We start from the raw sequence: 17,248 nt of genomic DNA on the forward strand, positions 1-17,248 counted from the left end.
GAGAAAAAGACAAAGGAGCAATAAATAAGGAAGAAGAGCAAGTTAACTAGAAATGAGTTTCAGTCTGAAAAAACACTTCACACGCGTCATCCAACTTAACCTCCGTGACGGCCCTACCCATCAGATACTCTAGTCTCGTTTCACAGAGGAGGAAGCTGAAGCTTAGGAGGGCGGGCTTGTCCAAGGCAAGGGGCAGACTCAGAATGCAGTTCCTGAACACGGCACACGGCCTTAACTCCCACACAACGCTGTCTCATAGAGGACAAACACGAAGATCAGAGATGTCGGCCCATGTAGCAGAGACCGCTCTGGACGGGAAATGAACCGGCTTGTCTGCGGCCACCCTCCCATCCCAGAGACATCAGGCTGGTGACATTCCAGCATTCGCACGGCCCACCCTGGCTGACTGGAGTTGCTGTGCTCGGACCTACCTGTCTGCAAACTTGGCCTTTCAGAAAAAGAGGGAACAGAATCTTGGCACCTGGTTTTTTAAAACGGGCAACCCCTCTACTAAAACATGGGTTCTAAATGGGTCAAGGAAAGCACATCGGATACCGTCACCCTCGATCTTCTGGAACAAACCCTGGTCTCTGCCAAGCACCAGAAACTACAGCGGGAGAGAAGCTGAATGGTATGGTTGCTCGGGACCCTGCCTTTTCAGATCGGGCAAGGGCAGCCTGAGACTCAAAGTGCCGGAGGGGGGCAGCAGGACTGCTCTGAAAACCTCTCCAGTAATGCTCCACAGAACTCGCTCCCGCGTCTCTACCTGGATGATTTTGGAGAGCTCGTCGAAAGAGTTCTTGCAGTCGCCACAGTACTCCTGGGCCAGCTGCAGGATGTACCGATTGACACTGGCGGAGGTAGAGCTGATGCCCCCGGCTGTCCCTGAGTCATCCTGCAACCCAAGAGGCGAGCGGTCAGCCTTCTGCTTCCGGCCAGACTCCCTCCACACGCCCTCTAGCTCGGGGTTACCTGCGGCTTCTCGGGGGCTGCCTCGTTCACTTTGCACAGCAGGTTCTCCAGCTGTGGCCGGTGTCCCATCAGCTGGTGGTAGACGCGGTCAGCTTTGTCCAGAAGCGTGTTGATGTTGGAAACGGCCTAGCAGGAAAAGACAGGGGTGTGTGTGAAGGCTCTGCCTTGACTAACCCCAACTGCTAACCGTTTTCTGAAACATTCCCTACAGCTCAGGTGCTGTTCCGTACACTCGTTACTTCTATTCTTCATAATAATCCGGGGTGTGAGCACGTCACGTGTTAATGACCCACGGTGTACAGGGAAATACAACACACACAGAAGTACGCAACGCTAAGAAATCACAAGTCACCTACAGCAGGTCACACGGCACTAAGAGGCACGGCTGGAACAGAACACGGGGCCTTCTTTGGCCCTTCTGACTCCACAGCTAAATGTTCTCCTGCTTCTAGCAACAATCCACTAGCCCCTGCTTTGACTGTCCCCTAACCCCCACCCCCACCCCCATCCCCAGCCACGCAGGCTGAGAACCAGCCCCTGGACGCATGGCCACTGAGGGAAGACCAACAGCTGCAGGACAAAGGCCTCTGGGGAACAAATGCAAGACGCTCGTCCGACTTCCTTCTGCTTTTCCAAATCTCAAGTTGCTTGCCCGCTGAGACATTCTGGATCATTACCAACCAACGCTTCCCAGAAGTCACGTGTGAGCCCTGTGTTCCAATGTATCGTATGCCTTGTTTTGCTGCCACCCTAAAGCCAGGCCCTGCAGACAGCGCCGAGCTGAGGAGACTCGGGCTGTAAGGAAAAGCACCCCGCCCTCCACCAGCCCCCTGCTGCCCAAGGCTCAGAGCAAAGCCACTGCCTTGGGTCCGGGACAGATCCAGCCTCACCTTCTTCCGGTCTTCCTCATTCTCAATGGGGTCCACCGCACAGCAGGGCTTGGCATAGAGCATAAAATCGAAGCGCGCGTATTTGCAGAAACCACAGGCATTGCAGAGGAAGGGGTCCTTCTCGTCATAGTTGATGGACCTGAAGAACCAAGGTGTTTGGGTCAGGGGGCAGGAGAGGCTCGGGGGTAGAGGGTGGGGGTGACCATGAGATGGACAGGGCCATATGCGTACTCTGGAACCGTGCAGGGACGACGCAGGTGAGGATGACTCACACAACCAGGTAACAAGAAAGGAAAACGTGCAACTAAACTCAGGGACCCCTGCTCCCAGGCTCCCAAAGGACAGGCGCATGCACACATACACACACTGCTCTTCCAACCCTGAACTCCACGTACCCGCAACCCTCTAATCACCGTGAGGGCACCAGACACTGAACTTGCCCATGCTGAGAATCTTACAGGGAAATACAAGGAACGTACACAACCCGGGCGACACTCCCTCACCTGCACTTGTGACACTGGTAGACATTCTCTCCACAGTTGCCGCAGACCCCGGGGTTGGCAGGCACGGAGGCGCTGCAGCGTGGGCACTGCAGGGTCTCTGTGGAAGCCTGGTAGTTTTCATAGAAGTCTGCAAACTCGATCATCAGGTTGGAGGCCACGATGGGCAAGGGCAGGTCGATCTTCACCTCTGTCTGCCCGGGGGTCAGTTGAACCTTCTTGGCCTTGTGCCAACGAGCCGGCCTACGAGAGACAGTGTCAGACAGGGTGGCAGAGGCCCTGAGAGCCACCTGTTTACCCTTCAGTGATAGCGGTCTGAAGAGACGAAGAAAGAGTAAGACCATCCCCACATATTCTTCTAAGGCAGTGAAGTGGTCACTCTAAGGAGGAGGTCTGGAAGATAACGGCAACCTAACATAGAGAAGACTTTTCCACTACGCTTTTTCTGTAAAAGAGGGTGTTAACTCTCAAGTGCTTGAAGTTACATGGGATAACTCTTCAGGCCCTGCACAAACCACGAAGCACATACCCAGGGCAGATACCCCTGTGGAAGTATGCCACACTAGAGCCCGAGAACAGGGCCCGACTAGGGCCCAAGGGGTACCCTGGGCCACACACCCAGCAGAGGCGAAAAAAGACCAGGCGCGCAGTAACTCACGGTGACCACAGTAACCACGGGTAATACTCATCAAGCACTTGCTACATCTAGGCTCCGTCCCTGGCAGTTTACACGCTAAACCAAACTACACAACATCTCCCACGTCAGAAAGACAGGAGAGCTGGGGCGCAAGCCCACGGTCTTGGTGCAGATTCTGGGCGCTTCACTCATAGCTGCACGGACTCTATGCAACACGAGATGAACCCCACCTCCTAGAGAAGGGAGCGGGTTAGCCCAACAGGCAGCCTCTGCTTGCACTTCACCAGTGTGAGCTGCCCTCCAAAAGAAGAAAACTTCCTGTGGGCCCAGCTCCTGGTGGCCAAGCACCGATGTGGTGCGGCCTAGCTTCATTCTGGCCCTGGAAATAATCGCAATGCTTCCATCCCGTGCGGAACAGCAGTGTGAGGCGGCTTCCTCTCTAAGCAGCGCCTCCCCGTGTCCTCCTCTGCCCAACAGGCACGCCTGACATTTCCACACATCTGTCTCTGGGCCAGCGCTGTAACCCGCACCGGTGCCTGCTCCCGCCCCCATGTGACGCGCCCCGATTCAGACACTGGGACACACGAGCCAGAGAGATCTAACACGGGCAGATACAAAGGGAAGGTGTGATGTATAAACATAAGGACTACATGCCCGAGAAGCTTCTGAAGGGATACCACCTCTCTGTGAGCAAGCAAACAGTGCTTTAATCCAAGAAATGGCAGCTATTTCCCAGTACAGGTTTTATATAAACCTGGAACTGCCCTGGTTGACACGGGGAGGAGAACCGTACAGTCCCCTCCTTCAGCTTCCTCTCTGAGGGCAGAGACTGCTGAACTGCTTCCTCAGACCCCAAGGGTTCTACCAGACAGGATTTTAAAAGAACCTTTGTCAACACCCTCGGGAAATGGTATTTCACTCTTGTCCCCCGTCACGACTGAAGTGGAAAGAGAACATACTGGGCTTCTAGGGAGGTGCTGCTTCACCCGATTCCAGCAATCAAAACCAATGGCTGGTTTTCAAGCCTTACAAGCCATCCCTCCCCAAGCCTGAAGAGCCCGTACTTGTTTTTCAACTCCACGATCGCCTGCACGGTCCGGTTGTTGTAATAGAGGTTGACAGTCCGCACCATCTTTGTCCGTTTCAGATCTCCGATTTTCACCGTCACCTTGCTGATGGTGTGGCTGCCGATGAGCTTCACGACCTGCTGGGTGGTGGTGTACCGCGTGTCCACTTTAATGGAAGACAGCTTGATATACTAAACACAGGAGGACACAAAACAGCAGATCAGCTCAAAGCCACCGGCTCATCCTGTCTTCTTCAAAACTGATGGCTGTAACCCACCCTTCGACCATGGGTGAAGCTTCTACTTGAGGTGATAAGTGTGGCAGGTAAGCATTCACACCACTGGTGACCAACTGTTGGGAAAGGAACACCTATGTGGCTACGATCAATCTCTGGAAACAAAAAACCCACCGGGCAGCCTTGCAAACTGCACGACTGCCCGTGCTGAAGGCGGCACTTACACAGAACGGCACCTCTGGATTATTACACACCAGGCAGGGATCGCTCTCCAGGTAATAGCCATCAAACTCCACTAAGCCAGACAAGGTGCTAAGGGAGAAACCAGTCTCAGCGTTAGGAATTTTTCATTTTAGAAAGCGCCGGGCCGCACAAAGAAGCCACGAACGCGCCCCTGCGACAGTCCCTCAGGTGAGCCCCGCCCCCACCCTAGGAAGGACACGGCAACATGAGAGGGAAGTAGAAGCCACAGGGAGGAAATGTCACCCCATCGGCCCTAGATGTTTCCTATTTCTGAGCTGTCCTGAGATCAGGGGAACCCTAAAAATCTACATTAATATACGACTCAAAGAAGAGTCACAATTAAATTTACCAAATTTTTTGTATACTTTTTTTTTTTAAGTGAAACTTTTTTTAAAGAATTTTTTAATGTGTTTTTTTGTCTTTTTTTTTTTGAGAGTCAGAGAGAGAGAGGGAGATACAGAATCCGAAGACAGGCGCCAGGCTCTGAGCTAACTGTTAGCTGAGCCTGATGCGGGGCTCGAACCCACGAACCGTGAGATCATGACTTGAGCTGAAGTCGGACGCTTAACCGACTGAGCCACCCAGGCGCCCGTATATACTTTAAAATAGCTGAATTTTGTGGTACAAAAATTAAATCTCAAAGAAGTTTAGAAGAAAAAAGAACCGCTATTAAACCAGGGAAATCATAACTGCGCATTTAACCAACACACTTTCAAAAGTTTTTTTAACCAAGCCATTGTCTGTAAACTTAACTGATTCAGACTCAGACCCTTGAAGTAACAAACATTCTCAAATTACTGCTTCCCAAAACCCAATTGAGCAGGTACATTTTGAGCACCCTGTGTGTGCAGGGCCCCAGCTACAAGGAGGGAGTCGAAGACCAATGAGACAGAGGTGTGCTGATTCTCGTGTAAGAGCCAAGCAGTGTGGAGACATGGCACCCAGGCCTGTCTGACGGGGCTCAGTGAGGGAGAAGGCAGAGCGGGCCCACCTGTAGATGTTGGAGTTGGGGTGGTTGGTAAGAATATGGTTTTGAGTCCGCAGAATCTCCACAGCCTTCTGTGAATATTCCTTCAACTGAAACAGAAGTTAATAAAGACCAGAGTTAAAGTCTGACTGGAAAAGACTTCTGTCCCCTGCGGCTAGTGGAGACCACCGGAGAAACACGGGCTTCTCAGCCCTGGCGCAGAATCACGCAAGGCTGGGCCTAACGCCTAGTTGTTTAAAGGACTCGGTCTTCTCTACAAGTTTCCAGTCTTGGGGACAGTCATCTTTTCAGACCCTGGGGATGAAGATCATCTTTATTCCCAGGGACAGGTAATGAAATGGTTATCCAACTGTAGACACTTTGAGGGGTGTCATCAGGGCAGCCAGGAAAACCCGGGGGACACCTTCTTTCCTAAAACAACTTTAATGGGTTGTATTTTCCTCCCCACCTGATCTCCCTCTGCTGACTAAGCCAAAGTCAGCCTGTGCTTATGTGCTGGTGTATATTAGCCACGTGGCACACACATTGGGAATGTTTAACATAGATCTAATACAAATGTGCCCCCCAGGTAGGTTGGTCATAATGTTCTTAACTCAAGAGGAAAAAAAGGTCACGGGGCCAGGGTGGCTCAGTGGGTTAAGCATCCGACTTCGGCTCAGGTCATGATCTCACCATTCCCAGGTTCAAGCCCCATGTCAGGCTCTGTGCTGACAGCTCAGAGCCTGGAGCCTGTTTCAGATTCTGTCTCTCCCTCTCTCTCTGCGCCTCCCCGGGTCACGCTCAGGCTCTCTCACGAAAATGGATTAACATTAAAAAAAAATTAAAAAGGAAAAAAGGTCAAATGTAGCTAGATGGCCCCTCTGACTATACATCAATCGTTACCTTCTTCTCCGTCTGTGGAGTTTTCAAGGAGAAATACCCTAGCAGGTCCACGAACTGGGCAGCCTTCCGGCCATAGGCTGGGAGTTCTGGCCATATGGACCACATCAGATCCAGCAGGAGCTCCTGCTGAGATTTGCTCGAGTTTCTATAGGTAAAGGACAGTTCGTATTACCAAGCAGCAGATGACCCTGGAGTCCCTTTTATCAGCAAAACCCAGGTACTGTTTCTGTATCGACCTCCCCACAACGAGGGGTTAAGTTTGAATTGTTTTGCTGTTCTTTCGACAGCAGATCCTAACAGGTCTATCTTCAGAAGGTGGCCTGAAGAGTCAAGCCTGGTCACTTCACAAACTTCAAAACACAACCTTCTCAGAAAAAATGCAATCATCTCTTGCTCACAACATCAGTTTAATGGCTAAGAACGGATAACCTAGTGAAGACGTCGGTTAACAGTCAAGAGGATCCAGGCTGATATAAATACTGAGGCTGAGACCGTGAGCATGTGACATAATGCCAAGACAGAACCACACTGTCCACTCGGGTCCTGGACCCACGCAGACCGCCAAACCCAAGCCCGGCCCCTACCTGTAGATGTGCAGCGTCAGACAGTGCGCCTGCCAGCGCACCGAGGAGGAATTGGACTCCAACAGGAAGCAGCGCAGGAACTGGACCAAGGTCTCCTTATCTGCGAATTTGTTCAGCTGGTTCACCAGAGCCGTGCACAGCTGGTCCTCCTGGCTGCCTGAGCTCTCACCTGCAAGATCAGGGTAGGCCTGAGGACCGGACACCAGGCAGCCTGGTCTACGGTCCTAGAGCCGGTGACACCAGATGGAGAGGGAGGGGACTCTGTCCATGTCTAAGAGTTTCCACTAAATGCTTCTAATTTGGAAACACCTTTCAGTTTTTTACTGGAGAACCAGACGGCCGGCCCCCATGAGACACACATGCAGTAATGCCATCAAAAAGGCACTGGAGAAAGGGCTGACACAAGCCTGACACCAAACACACACAGCTACGCTGGAGATCCGCTCTACATAAAACAGCTCTCTGAATCATTAATTGGGAGAATGTAAACCACCTCCCCTGCTCTCCTGATCACCAGTCTCAGGCCTCCAAGGACAATGAAAAGCAGCAAAGCAGAAAGGCTTCTGCCTTTCTGATGGTAAGGGGTCCACTAAAACAGCGTCCACTTATTTGTAGAGCATTTAAGTTTACGAGGCACATTTACGAGCATCAATAGCCACTGACAACCTCCCCACGCAGCAAGTGCAATTTATTATTTCATGGGAAAACAAACTTCGCTTACTGAAAACGTTCAGAGCCCTTTGTCCTTTCCTTGGTATGGGAAGTCACGTGTTAAGGTGTAAAGGAAAATAAAACCAAAACTAGACACTAGAGAGCATCTGAGTTTTAGGTCCCTAGTAAATCAGCACGAAAGCCCTCTCTGAAGGGAGCATAAACCGTGGGCTCCGAGAGAAATCAGAACACATTGCCCTGGTCACCAAGACGCTCACCCTCTTTCTCCTTCTCCTTTTCTTCTTTCTTGCTCTTCTTCGTGGATGACTTGGACTGCGTCGTGGCTTGTCCAGAAGCAGCAGCTGCAGGGGCTGAGGAGGCGGCGGCGCCAGAGGAGCCTGCGGAGGCCGCCAGAGCGGCGAGGACTTTGCTGCCGCAAAGGGCGCAGGACAGCAGCTGCAGCAGCACCGGGGACACCCCCTCGTCCACCAGGAAGCTGACTTGGAGGAGGAAGTAGAGGACGGCTGTAGGCAGAGGAGACCGGGGCTCAGTTCTGAGATGCCTAACCCAGAGGGCCCCACCACGGGCACCTCGTCTGCCCCCAGCCAGGACCGGCCCCGCTCCCACAACTCGTGCCCTCTGCAGAAGCACCTCATCCATGTCGGAACAACTACCCGAGCTGGACTCTCAGCCCCCACTTATTCCAGGACAACGACTCTCTAGACCCCACAGGCTCCTCGTTAGTCTCAGCTCTACAATCTGAAGGCAGCTACCCTACTCTGTGCTCCCGGAGCGCCCCAGGTTGTCTATGGCCCTGATGGCTCTGAAGGTCTGACTTGTCTTCCAAGCTAGGCAGACTTCTAGCTACGGGTCTTGCGCATAGACTTTTCTCTGGCATCCAGGCCAGTGCTTGGCACACAGGAGGCCTCACTACGTGGCTCTCAAAGGGACAGTGGAGTGATGGCAGCCTGGAGGAGCTGCGCTGCTTACAGTCGTCTTTGATGCAGAACTTCTGCCAGTTGACGGTCCGCTGGGCAGCAATCTCTGCACAAGCTTTCAGGTGCTCCATCTGCAATGGAAACCGATGAGCAGAGGTGAGCAGCCCTGACAGGCAGCCTGCACTTGAGGGGTCGCCGTCCTGACGCGGGACCGCAAACTCCAGAGCACAGCCGCCCGGGCCCCGGGCCCTCCAAGGGCACACACCACAGTGCTCACTGAGCCTCCTCCGTGCTACCCCACTGCACCAACACCCTGTGTTCACAGGGACCCCACAGGCCACTCAGTAACACAGCAGGAGAGAGAGGCCATGACAGGAAGCTACACTCCAGGTTACTTTGTTCTTTCTTTCCCCCACCCCAACTTTACTTTGTACCTGCTTAAAAGCACCCCAGTAAGAAGGACACTAAATTAAGAATATAAAATACTGAAGATGTTCTCTTCTAGATGCTCCCATGTGATATATTCCATTTGCTCTCCGAAAGTCCAAACCGTTTTCAGACAATAACACATCATTTCTTTAGTGCTGGAGGACAATACTCAGAGGCGTGTGAAATTCTGGTGGAGCCAGCGACACGAGTAAGCTCACGCCACTCCTCATAACGTCAGGCGGGAGCAGGAACGGTGACAGGGAAATCTCAGACCCTGACGCCAACTACACTGGACATAGAGCATCATGGATTCGCCCTGAGCTCAACTGTGGCCGTAACGTCCTCTAAATATTGAAAAGCCCCGTTCTGCTCTGTCCTATCGCCCAGCTGGCCCAGCCACACCACCGGCCCTCTCTCTGCCCCACCACGCCCCCGCACCCCCGTACCAGGCTGATGAGTGTGTCGTACTGCAGCGCAGAGCCTGAGCTGGCTGTAACCACGCTTGCCCGGAGGAAGATGCCCTGTTCCTCCAGCAGCTTCTTGATCCCACGCACATGGGAGTCCAGGGTGTGCAGATCCCGGAGCTGGCGGTACTTCTCCTTCGATCCACAGATGAAGAGCAGAAGCTTGCGGACTTGACGACGCACAAAAGGAGTTTGCTGGATCATCAGGTACTTGAGGGGAAAAGCAACACAAAGAGTCAATGACCCAGGAACTGCGCCAGCAGTGGCACCCCGGATTTTTGTTAACTACTGTTAAAAATTGGTAAGAAACACAAGCCAAGCTATTTCCTCATGGGCAAGCCAGCCTCCAGAGAACTTCAGTATTCCTTACAGAAGAAAGAAAGGCATGGAAAGACAGATGTCAAAGAAGGGAAAACAGCCACACCCCCACTCCCCGAACGAGTCCTTCGGAACCTACGGGGGAGCTAGCCTCCACTCTGTGCCCCCCACTTCGTCCCATAAAGTGAAATGGTCAGGAAAACATATTCAGAATCTCTTTCAGGCCACAGAGGTGGGAAGAGGTTGGGTTGTTACGTCTGCCCGACCTGAAATGGTCATCTGGGGTTTGCAAACAGGTCATTCTTCCTGGAGTTAACCTCAAGCTTGCTGTGATGGTGGCTGATCTTAAGCTACCGAATCTCGGCTGGCCCCAGACCCGCCCCACCACACACACCCTGCAATGGCCGGTCCAGAAGTGCACTAACTACACTGCTGCTCTGCCAGCTGCCTCCCCCTCTGGTCCTGCCAGCAGGGAACAAGAAGGGACAATGGAGAGCACGAGCAAAAAGCACTGGCTCCTTCCTGTCTGCCTGCTACCCTGGCAACAGCCTTTCACTCTGGCAGCCTCTGTCATTTCTTCAGTATCCAAGGACCAAGCAAAACTACAGTTGGTTCTAATCATCAGCTTCTCTGCATGCTTCCAGAATCAACCGCACCCCTATCTCAGGCCCACCCGGCCGACTCCTCTCCACACACAGGCTGCTGGTGGCTGCTTCCTGGAGTTACAGTCTCTGGGTTCCCTTTTTTCTTTTTGGTTTTCCAATGGCTGTTCAATCAATTCCGTATATTAAAATCTCTCTCTAATATAACTAGTATATTCTCTATTTTCCAGAATCTATTAAACTTGACTATTCCCGTCATATGCAGAAAGAGTTAAACATATGGACTTGGAATCTCAAGCCATGGTTTGCTTTGAGAGCCATATTCCACAGCTTCACCACACAGGACACCGGGGGCGAGACCCACACGGCGTGAGCGGCACTGCTGAAGGACACACCTCCTGCGAGTGAGGACAGAAGGGGACCATAAAGGCTGTCACAGCCGATAGGTCCTCTCCTCGAATGGCATGCTGCCTGGGACCTCCACTTACCTCTGAGAGAAAGTAAAACCATGAATGATCAAAGACAGGAGGGGGGATTCGAGAGTTGGCGTCGGCGATCTTCTTGATTTGGTAAGGAAGCCGCAGGACCATCTCCGTTAGAAGCTGAGTGTAGGCCTCAAACACATCAGCAGCATGGCCCTGGAGGAAGACCGCCTGTGTGAGAGCCTGGGACGGGCGGCTTTCCATGGCCACAACTGGGGGAAAGGCCAGTTTACTGCTCATTAGGTACAGCTTACGTTGGAATTAGCAAATGGCACCTTTCAAATGGGAGCCATCATAGCCTGACAGTTGAGCTTAAACCCAGCGAGGCCCCAGGCTCCTGGGGGCAACTCTGTGACATGCAATGGTTACAGTGGACACAGACCTCACCTGTCTTGAAAGTTCCAACATTCTACTCTGTGGATTTTGATCCTGGACTGACTGTGCTCTGCTTACACAAGAACTAAACTTCTAAAGGGAAAAGATGGAAAAAACAGTGGTGGGGAAGGATTTCTGACTTCTTGTGAGACCACTCCCTAGAACCATAACCTCCTGCGATAACAAAAGACATTTCGATAAAGCAAGGCAGCTGGATTAGTAAAGCGCAGCCCCTGGAGGCAGGGGAACTAACAGAGGGCTGTGGGGACGGCGGAAGCCACAGGTACCCTGCAGGCTGTGCGGTCCCCTGGGCAGAGCCTGCAGGAGTCTGGGGCCCAGCGTGTCTCGTATATTCAATCGCCAGTTACTCATCGGTCCTTTGCTAAGGACGGGGGGTACAGACAAGGGGAAGATGCCAATGTGTGCACAGGGCGCTCTGGGGACCTTGGAAAAGGCCTTCTCCATCCAACCTGGTAGCAGAAGTGCATGCTGGGGAGGGTTTTCCCAGGGTCCAGTGCGTGAGCCAGGTCTTGAAGAAGGACTAGGAATTAGCTCAGAGAGGAAGGAAGTGACGCAAAGGGAAAGAAGTTCAGAAAGACAGCAAGTAGGAAAGCGGTGTGCCACATCTGGGGAAAGGCACAGGTCAGTGGAGCTATGTGCCAGGATTCACAGTGACACAGGTAGAGAGGTAGGTGGATAGTTGGGTTCTCAGAGAACTTTTTGGCCTAAAAGTTATGGAACTCCAGCTAAGGGTTAAAGAGAAGGACAGAGTGAGATTCCCGTTTTATGCCTCTTCTATCCCCGAACGATTCAAAGCACTTCGGCATGTGCAGTGGGGAGCACAGGACGGCCGCCCGCACAAGGCTACCGCCCAGGTGCAAATGGACAGCAGCAGTCGAGATGGTGAACACAGTGGGCACCAGAGTGCGCTTGGCACCAGGCTGTGCTGCGTCATGCCACTCAGTGCTCACGACAACCCACGCAAGCGTCATTTCCCAGCGCGCAAACTGAGGCTAAGGCCAGACGGAACCTGCCCGAGCTTTGTAGCTGGTACGTGGGAACACTGGTTCCCACTCTCCCCTGACCAGAAAGCCTGTGTTCTAAACGATCCCCCCGAATGGGTTTCTGACGACTGCACGGGGAGCCTCTGACACACGCAGCAGGATGTGGTCATACCGTTACCCTGTGTCTCCTCACCTTTTTCTAAGGAGCTTCAGTGCAAGGATGCATCTGTCTGATTTCACTCCGTTTCCCCACTTTACAAAGGGCAGGGGTCTGCACCCCAGTAGGTCGGGAGGAGCGATCACTCACTGAACCACACGACACGAGTAAAACCCCCAAGGAGCGCGGGCTGCTCCCAGCAGCGCCCTGCCCTCGGCTCCTCGGGCCCTACTCACACACGGCGGAAAGGAATGTGCTCTGGAGGACGGCAGGAGGCGGCTTCGTCCGGGGAAGGGCCTCCCTCACCTTCACGTACTGGCGGAGGAAGAACGGGCTCATGTCAGGCGGCGATGACGTCGTGTGTGGCTTCAGCAGCTGGCTGGTGGCCACGGGCTCCTCGTCGCTCTGCTGGCTCTTCCAGTACTCCAGCAGGGACTTGAGCACGTGCAGGCAGTAGTCCACGGCGCCGGAGCTCAGCAGGGCTGCTGCCGTGGCGCTGGAGATGAGGGACGAGGGCTGCGGGGGCGGGGAGGGGGGGGGGGGGGGGGGAGAGCGAGAGAGAAGGTCGGAACGGCTCGTGGCAGAGTGGCTGTCCAGGGGCTGAGCTCGTCTCGAGTCCAAGGTCCCCGGACTAACTCAAAACACCCCCAGTTCTACCCAACAACGGCAGGTAAAAACCAACCAAACCCCGTTCCCAGCTCTCTTCCCCTCAACACGTGCCACAGGCCAAGGGGGCACGGACCAGAGAACCTTTCTACTGGGAGGGGCGGGTTCCCCTTCCTCCCTGGGCCCATTTCAAGGAGAGGGAGAACTTTCCACTGTAAGCGCTATACAGCAACCACATCCTCCCAACCACATCTGCCCACAGAACGAGCTTCTGAAGGAGATGGGGTGAGTGATCACATGAATAAAAAGCAGGAGAAAAGCCACTGTAAATAAAACCATTAGGAGAGCCTTGCAAATCCCAGCAAACCCCCCAGCTCATAAGCTCATTAAGATTGGATGCAGTTCAACCTCCGTTTCTACCTTCCCTGCTTTGTGTTAATCTCCTTTCCAGCATGCACACGCTGCTTTCTCTCTGCTCTATTACCATACCTTATAGCAACATACAGCAGGGGAATCCTCTCAGCCACCCTGCGCCCTTGCAGAAGAGCCCCCTCCTTTCAATAATGGAACTTCCAAACCCTGTCACCGCTCCACTGGGAGGGCCTTGTTGGCAAAGATCAGGACTTGGAAGGGATTCTGAAAAAGGTGGAGGCTCTGCTCTTAAAGAGGTGACAGCTTAGAATCTTTGTCCTCTAGAGCAACAACAGACGACAGCCTTATGCTAACGACCACCTGCGCCCTCAGCCCTGGCACCAGCCAGACAATCCTCTTACCTCTCCCCATACCCATACGCTCACAGCGACAGTACCTCACATATGGAAGACTTGGACCCGGACTTGGTCCGGGACATGAAGACACTCAGGAGCCTCATCACGACTAGATGGACTTCGTTCAGGGCGCTGCGCTCATTCTTCCTGGAGACGTCCTGCGGCAGAAGTAGGGCCAGAAGCCCACACTTACTCTCAGCTTGAGTGTCCTCTCACCAGGACTCCTTCAAGCCTGTGTGCTCCTCACACAGAAGCACAGTCAAGACAAGCTCCAATGTGTCTGTGGACGGCGGCACCCGGATTACCCAGAGCCTGGTATGCGTCAGAGGCCACGTTCAGATACGAGTAACTCATGTATTGTTTTTACCCTGTGGAACTACAGAAGGTCCGTGGGGGCAGAGACTTGGTCTGTTCCTCATTTATATGCAGACCTAACAGTACCTGGCCCAGAGCAGGCACTGCCTACTGTTGCTACTGGCTCAGCAAAACTGGAGCCCACCTGGTCAGGAGGTTTTACCCCTTGAAACTAAGTGAAGTTCCTCTAAGAGAAGGATGGCGAGCTATAAACGGACCTCAGCCCACCTCCGTTCCTCACACAGTACGACTCTCTGATCTCACCTTTTTGTCCATGCCCAGTTCGGCAATTAGCTGGGAGAGCAGGTTGTCCAGAGCTCCCTTGTCTTTCTCATCTTCTCCATCCAGATCTGTAGTGAGCATCAGAATGACCTGGAAGCCAACAGAGAGGTAAAACATGAGGACCATCACCCTAAAGGACGACACAAAACACAAGGTGTTTCAGAAGAAATCCCAATCCTTCTGGCGCCCTGGTCAATCATAACCATAATCCATGAAAAGGTCCTAAATCTCCAGGTGTCCAGAGTTTAAGTATCCTGAGTCAGAAGAGCCAAATTTTGGGATGTGCTGCGCTTGGCATCACAAAGTTATGTTTTGCAAGGAGTCAGCAAAACACATCAACTAAACTACATTACAATCAACTGAAGTGCCTTGACAGAGAGCAGTGTGTTGTGCTCAAAAGTAAAGAGATTTCTGCCTAAGACGAAGGCAGTCAGCGGGAGAAGGGCTACCAGACCACATTCCAACACTGTGTTCACGCAGACTCACTACACACCAAGAACCTGTGGAGCAGACATCTGCTCCGGGCTTGGTCACTACCTAGCTGGAGAACTTGCAGACCTCTTTTTAAATTCTCTGACCCTTGGCCTTTTCATCGATAGAGTTTAGGGCTATAACTTGCAGTTCAAAGCTACATTCCATTATTCTACAACCCAGCACCACACAAAGCCTTACAGAGCCCCTATAGAGATGTGAGCACACGTGAGTAAGGATGGCCCAACCGTAAGGTGACAGGCCCGGGTGAACTGAGGGTACCTGCATGTATGGGATGGCCCGGACGCCTCCAACATTTCGCAACTGGGGCAAGGTCTGCAGGAGTCTCTCCAACAGCATCAGACGGACCATGTGCAGCCTAAAAGGCCAAGGAAAATACATGAAACGTGAGCTAGTTCACAACCACTAATGGACGAATACAGTTCTTTCCTCCGGTCACCAGGTAAACAAGGAGCCTGCTGCTTCAGAACGACCCTAACGTCAGCAAAACGTTCAGAGATGCCTGCTTGGCATACCAGCAACACAGGAGAACTCTCGCTCTGCTGAAAGGAACAGACTCTTCCAAAATACAACTGCTGGCCTCAAAACCCTGCCACGGGAAAAGTTACAAATATTTCTCAAGCAATCAGGCCCTAGTTGTTCTCAGTAGCAAAATCACACCTTCGGTAGTGCGCTCTATGGCTTTTTCCAACGTATGGCCCCATTCTGCCCCCAGGAATTACCTTCTGGGATCCCTCCGCCTACAAAGTCTGCACCATCCGGGTGCACAGTGGCCCAGACCTTTCTTTTCCTTGCTCCTCAAGTCCTCAGGAAGGCCCAGCACCGCTTCACCCTCTCCACTCACCCATCACCCTCTCCACTCACCCATCATTTTTCCTAGTGTAAAATCCAGTTTCAACATCACCCTTTCCACCAGACCTGTGAGCTTTCCCGTATATCAGTCAGGCACTAACTAGCCTTCTTCGTCTGCAGATACACGGCTGGGCTCCCTATCATGTGTGTGCCTCGAATCTCCAGTGAATAGGCTGTTTCAAGACAGGACCAACGTGAAAAATAATTAATCAGCATCTTATTAGTCTGGTGGACAGGCTCATTGAACACACCACCTGACACAGATTAAGAGTGCATTTGCTGAATTAATGGATTCACTCTTGTTACCTAAGTATGTAAACTGTTCTTGCCTTCATCTTACTTTACAGCCTATATATACTAAACCATATGCCTACATACACATATAAAAGTGATTTTCAGTTACCACATACCATAGGAGACATCCAAAATATTTTCAGAGTAGTAAAAGTCTGAATCAAAATATGGGGTCTTACTTGAATGATAAATGACCATGATTCCAAATATTCACTCAAATGAGCTAACAGTCCTTCAGAATACAGGTGAACATAAAAGCTCACTTATGCATCCAAGAATAAAGCAAGGTGCATAGGGAACACAAATGAGTAAGAATTGTTCAGGAATGTACCAGACATAGTGAACAAAGTTAAGATGACAGCAGCAGTTCAATACTCGCAGGATAAAACATAGCAAGCTTTGAGATGCGATTAGTCTCTTCAGATTTGCAGAACATACTTGTGAATACACATGTATGGAAAGAAAAGTCAACAAAATGAGTCTGGACCTGGACCAAGATGTTGCCAGACTGTTGGCTTTTCAATCTCTTAAATGGCAAGCCTCACAGATAAAGGGGGTGCCTGGGGGACACCGACAGTTAAGTATCTGATTCTTGACCTTAGCTCAGGTATTGATCCCAGGTTCTTGAGTTTAAGCCCCACATTGGGCTCTGTGCTGGGCATACAGCTTACTTGAAAAAAACAAACAAACAATACCTAACCAAAGAAAAAGTAAACCCTTTATGGAAAATTGCAACTTCCTTTTTTATAGTGACTTAAAGTAAAAACAAATGAGTTATCTGGGTGCCTGGATGGCTCAGTTCGTTGGGCGTCTGACTTCAGCTCAGGTCATAATATCATGGCTCGTGAGTTTGAGCCCCACGTGGGTTCTGTGCTGACAGCTCAGAGCCTGGAGCATGCTTCAGATTCTGTCTCCCTCTCACTCTGCCCCCTCCCTGCTCTTTCTCTAAGATAAACATTTAAAAGAAAATTTTTAAACAATTCAGTTATTAACATTATTTAAAACAGGTCAGGGGTGCCTAACTGGCTCAGTTGGTGAAGCATGCAACTTGTGATCTCGAGGTTATAGGTTCAAGCCCTATATTGGATATAGAGATTACTTAAACATTAAAAGTCTTTTAAAAAGTCATTTCGGGGCGCCTGGGTGGCTCAGTCAGTTAATTGTCTGACTTCGGCTTCAGGTC

The 17,248-nt window shown here is 51.8% G+C and overlaps 1 protein-coding gene across 4 annotated transcripts in view; it reads right to left on the bottom strand.

Annotated features, from left to right (window-relative positions):
* UBR4 (ubiquitin protein ligase E3 component n-recognin 4) overlaps positions 1-17,248 on the bottom strand; it is a 134,485-nt gene that overhangs the window by 38,495 nt on the left and 78,742 nt on the right. For all 4 annotated transcript variants that reach the window (XM_039228977.1, XM_039228980.1, XM_039228979.1 and 1 more), the window contains 17 exons: positions 15,181-15,277; positions 14,410-14,517; positions 13,833-13,949; positions 12,725-12,934; positions 10,889-11,038; positions 9,463-9,690; positions 8,640-8,718; positions 7,928-8,173; positions 6,999-7,167; positions 6,415-6,559; positions 5,536-5,621; positions 4,526-4,613; positions 4,064-4,257; positions 2,366-2,605; positions 1,863-2,001; positions 973-1,098; positions 767-895 (listed from right to left, as the gene is read on the bottom strand). In XM_039228977.1, coding sequence (XP_039084908.1) covers positions 767-895; positions 973-1,098; positions 1,863-2,001; positions 2,366-2,605; positions 4,064-4,257; positions 4,526-4,613; positions 5,536-5,621; positions 6,415-6,559; positions 6,999-7,167; positions 7,928-8,173; positions 8,640-8,718; positions 9,463-9,690; positions 10,889-11,038; positions 12,725-12,934; positions 13,833-13,949; positions 14,410-14,517; positions 15,181-15,277 — 2,551 coding nt within the window. The remainder of the gene's footprint in view (positions 1-766; positions 896-972; positions 1,099-1,862; positions 2,002-2,365; positions 2,606-4,063; positions 4,258-4,525; positions 4,614-5,535; positions 5,622-6,414; positions 6,560-6,998; positions 7,168-7,927; positions 8,174-8,639; positions 8,719-9,462; positions 9,691-10,888; positions 11,039-12,724; positions 12,935-13,832; positions 13,950-14,409; positions 14,518-15,180; positions 15,278-17,248) is intronic.

This window comes from Hyaena hyaena, unplaced genomic scaffold (assembly GCF_003009895.1).
Source record: "Hyaena hyaena isolate Hyena2069 unplaced genomic scaffold, ASM300989v1 scaffold_35, whole genome shotgun sequence".
NCBI lineage: Eukaryota > Metazoa > Chordata > Mammalia > Carnivora > Hyaenidae > Hyaena > Hyaena hyaena.